Consider the following 4,947-nt stretch of genomic DNA (forward strand, 5'->3'; position numbering starts at 1 on the left):
CAGCAGCTGCCTTTTGCAGCTAAGTCAATCCAGTTGTAAACTGAATGTTGCTCAGAATATTTTGATATTATGTTTATACAAAAAAGGGAGGTCATAACATAAGTTAGCAGTGGACAATCTGATTTTTCAGAGCTTATCCCGATCCACCCGGAACCTGTCAGACGATGGACATTGCATAGCTTGTGTCAACACATAGTTCTTTTCCTTTTATGTATTTTTTCTGTATTTCTCATCATATAGTATGTATTAATTTAATAAAGTCATTCATTCAACAAATACTCCTTCAGCTCCAACTATCAATATATATCAAGTCTATTGTAAGTACCCAGTTTACAACAGTTAAAAAAAAAGACAAATCGTTACCCTAGTGGAGTTTATATTCTAGTGGGAAATTCAGACAAGGGAGAAAAATATATGTGTATATTTACTTATATATGATCATTTATATCAATATAATATAGACTAAAAGGAGTCAGGAAAAGGTAGAAAAATAAAGGAGAAGAAAGATAGTAAGGAGAAGATAAGGTGTACAATACAAAAATAAATATTGAAGAAAGATGAAAAATTGAAAGAAGAAATATTCCATTGATAAATGGAGAAGAAATGTGTTAATAAAAAGTACATAAAATATATAAATTAGGCCCTCCCTGGTGGGGCCTAAGCACCTCTGTATGCCCAAATAAATATTTAAAAAAAAAAAAAGCTACATGAGTATTTCTGATTATTTCATTTGAATACATTTCTATCAGTGGAAAATTTGGTTTAAATATTATGAACATATTTAAACATATTTAATAGTGTTTTCTTTATTTTAGAAAACTTAGTCTACCTTTTAAGTAGTATTTTGATTAGTATTGGTATAATTAGTTTCAGAGGCAAAGGCTGTATATTTTGAACTTTACTATTTTGTTAGTCACTGTTAACTGAAATTGAAATTTGTGTAAACTGTGCTCACTTGAACAAGTTTGATATGCCTATTGGGATATCATTGACTCATTCTTTTGCTTTTTTACTCCTTCTTCAGGTATAGTTCTAGTAGCTATAAATCCCTATGAACAACTGCCCATTTATGGAGAAGATATTATTAATGCATACAGTGGTCAGAACATGGGTGATATGGACCCACATATCTTTGCAGTAGCAGAAGAAGCTTACAAACAAATGGCCAGGTTGGTAGAATCTTTGTTTATTATTTCATGACTTTCATTTGATGTGATCATTTCTTTTTTTGCGGAAGCCATAGATATCTTAAAATGGCACACTAACTCAAAAGGTCACCTGCATCCCTATATTTACTGTAGTATTATTTGTAATAGCCCAAATATGGAAACAATATAAGTGCCAAAAACAGATGAGTGGGATCAAGAAATGTGGTATATACAATGGAATACTACTCTGATAAAAAAGATGAATTCATGGCATTTGTTGCAACATCATGCTACCAGAGATTATGCTAAGCGAAATAAGTCAGAAGGAGAATGATAAGTACTGGATGGTGTCATTTATATATGAAATATAGAGAAAGCTAATGAAGGATCAAACAAAGACAAACTATAAAATTAAACCTTTAAAACTGACCATAGATATCAGGCATCCAAGAAGGGAGGGAGGAAGGCGGAGTGGATTTAGGGAGGGGATGAGAAGAGCACAAAGGACTCTCGCAGAGAAATGTGGGAGAGGGTGACAGAGAGCACACCTAAGGGGAGAAATCCTATATTTTCAAAATATTAACAAAGATCTATAACAGTGGCACTTCATTAATATAAATAAAATAATAAAGTAAAAGTGACATATGTTAAAAATTACAATAATAAATGTTTTAATTAATAGCAATAAAAAATACAGTGACTAGTAATCTATACATTATTATTAAATAAGTAACCTTGACTACTTTGTCACAGATGACCTTCATCATTATTAAAATAACACCATTTTTGTATAAAGTCGTTTTTATTTATTTTTCATTTATTTATTTATATTTTACATTGTTGTGCATTTTGAAACAATGTTTGCTTTCTTTCCTCAAGTGTAGTCCCCATAGACTTTCCACCACCAGTTCACCTGTGCACCATCACCATCACCCCTGTGCTCTCTCCTCCTTTGTTTCAATCTTCTCCCTCCCATTCCTCTGCAAAAGGTTTCTGGTTTATAGTTGTGTGTTATTTCTGTCTTGCCTTATTGTGTTTTTCTTCTTATTAAATTTTTCCCCTGATGCCTTATTTGGTTTACCTATACTCTTCCTTCTGGCTTATTTCACTATGCATAATTCCTTCCAGCTCTATCCATGTTGCTGCAGGTGTCATGTTATCTTTTTGCTTGCTGCATAGTATTCCATCACATATTTACCACATTTTCTTGGCCCAGTCATCCAGTTTTGGGCATTTGGGTTTTTTCCAGTATTACCTGTTATAAGTAATGCTACAATAAATATAGGGGTACAGGCATTCTTTTGAATCAGTGTTTTTGAAGACATACAGTTTTGAAAAACTACCATTGGAATCTCATAATCCTATTACTAGACAAGGATAGATGTTATGTTTTACAGAGGAGTGGATCAAGGTTTGTTGGTATTAAGTGACTTGTCTAATGTCATTCATTTAATGAGTGATATCTTAAATGTAAAATGACTATAAATGTAGCTTTGTACTTCATAACATGCCACATTATACCAGGTTCTGCTATAGAATAACAATGAGTATAAAAAGTTAGAAGTTTTCTTTTTAAATTGCAGTAATCCTAGTTTACAACACTGTTTAGGTTTTCCAGGATATAGTTTCTTACTTCAGCAACTGAGGTAAGACCATGACCACCACCAAATATCCAGTCGCCTTAGCCACCAATCCATTGCTCACTCTGCCTGTTTGCTCTTTCTTTCCACCATTCCCTCTGTTAACTACCATTCTGTTGTCAGCCTAAGGGTTTTGTTTGTTTGTTTGTTTCATTATATTCCATAAATGAGTGAAATCATCTGGTATTTGTCTTTCTCCTTCTGATTTAGTTCTTCTTGGCTTAGCAGAATCCTTTCAAGGTCCATCCATGTATAACAAGTGGCAAGGTTTCTTATTCCATTTTTGTATATTTACCACTCTTTATTAAGTCAGTCACTTAGACAGTCTCCATTTTTTGGCTTTTGTAAATAGTGTGCTACAAAAAACATAGGGTCCATATATCTTTTAGAAGTAAAATTTTCATATTTTCAAGTAAATACCCAGAATGGATTATATGATAGTTTTATTTTTAATATCTTGAGAAATTTCCATACTGTTTTCCATAGTGATCACACCAAATTACATTCCCATCAACAGTGTAAGGGTGTCTTTCCCTTTATATCTTCACCAACACTTACTATTTCTTGACTTTTATAATAGCCATTCTAACCACTGTGGGGTAAAATCTCATTGTGGCTTTGATAGACATTTCTCTAATAAGTGATTTTGAACATCTTTTCATGTGTCCATTGGTCATCTTTCTGCCTTCTTTGAAGAAATGCCTATTTAGATCCTCTGCCCACTTTTTGAAATTAGATTATATGGTTTTTAGTTGTTGATTTGTTTATACATTTTGGCTACTAACCCCTCATCTGATATATGATTTACAAATATATAAACCTTTGTTTGGTAAGCTACCTTTTTGTTTTAATGATGGCTTTTTTCATTGTTCAGAAACTTTAGTTTGATTTGTTCCATTTGTTTATGTTCTCTCTTATTTATCTTGCTGTTGGAGGTGAATCCACAAAAATATTGCTATGGCTGTTATTAAAGAGCTTATCACCTATGTATTTCATGTTTTCAGTTCTGAAATTTAAGACTTTAATCCACTTGAATTAATTTTTGTTTATAGTATAAGACAGTGATCTAATTTCATTCTTTTATATGTGACTGTCCAGTTTTCCTAGTACCATTTATTGTATACTCTTAGATGCTTTATCATAATTAGTTGTCCATTAATATATGGGTTTATGTTTGGGCTCTCAATTTATTCCTTTGTTCTGTGTGCTTGTTTCTTGTTGAAGGAATAGAATATAGTATATAATAGTCTGTAGAACTTATGAACAGATATATGTGGCTAATTCTTTTATTGCCTCTTCATATTAATCTACTGAATTAAAAAAAATTATAATAGTTTTTACATCATTTTGTGCCTTTTTCCATCTCAGCTGTAATCCCCGTGGGCTTCCCATCAACAACTCATCCATGTACCATCACCATAGTCCTGTGCACTCCCACCCTCCCCCATTTTTGATCCTATTCCCCATTTTTACTATTTTTCCCCCTGGTCCTTTCTGCTACTGCCATGAGTGAAAACATCCAGTATTTTTCTTTTTCTTTTTGGCTTATGTCATTAAGCATGATTCCTTCCAGCTCCATCCATGTTACTGCAAAAGGCATGAGTTCATCTTTTTTTGATTGCTGAGTAATATTCCATTGTGTATATGTGCCACATCTTTTTAATCCAGTCATCTGCTTTTGGGCATTTGGGTTGATTCCATGTCTTTCCTTTTGTAAATAAAGCAGCAATAAACATGGGGGTTCAGAATCAATGTTTTTGTGTCTTTTGGGTAGATACCTAGGAATGGATTGCTCGGTCACATGGAAGTTCCATTTTTAGCAGTTTGAGAAATCTCCAAACATCTTTCCATAGCGGTTATACCAGTTTGCAGTGCAGGAGAGTTCCTTTTTCTCTACATCCTCACCAACATTTGTTGTTGCCAGTTGTTTTAAATATGCCATTCTCACTGGTATGAGGTAGTATCTCATTGTGGTTTTAATATGCATCTCTCTTATTACAAGTGATGTTGAGCATTTTTTCATATGCTTGTTGGCTGTCTGCATTTCCTCTTTGGAGAAGTATCTTTTTAGCCCTACTGCCCATTTTTTGATGAGGTTGTTTATTTTTGTTGAATTTCATCAGTTCTTTATATATCTTTGTGATCAGTCCTTTATCACT

The 4,947-nt window shown here is 33.1% G+C and overlaps 1 protein-coding gene across 2 annotated transcripts in view; it reads left to right on the forward strand.

Moving 5' to 3' along the window:
- MYO5A (myosin VA (heavy chain 12, myoxin)) overlaps positions 1-4,947 on the forward strand; it is a 104,220-nt gene that overhangs the window by 6,062 nt on the left and 93,211 nt on the right. For both annotated transcript variants that reach the window (XM_004687778.2, XM_004687779.2), the window contains exon 3: positions 1,025-1,169. In XM_004687778.2, the coding sequence (XP_004687835.1) occupies positions 1,108-1,169 (62 nt within the window). In that variant the 5' untranslated portion in view covers positions 1,025-1,107. The remainder of the gene's footprint in view (positions 1-1,024; positions 1,170-4,947) is intronic.

Source organism: Condylura cristata, unplaced genomic scaffold (assembly GCF_000260355.1).
Source record: "Condylura cristata isolate star-nosed mole 26May11 unplaced genomic scaffold, ConCri1.0 scaffold00023, whole genome shotgun sequence".
Classification (NCBI taxonomy): Eukaryota; Metazoa; Chordata; class Mammalia; order Eulipotyphla; family Talpidae; genus Condylura; species Condylura cristata.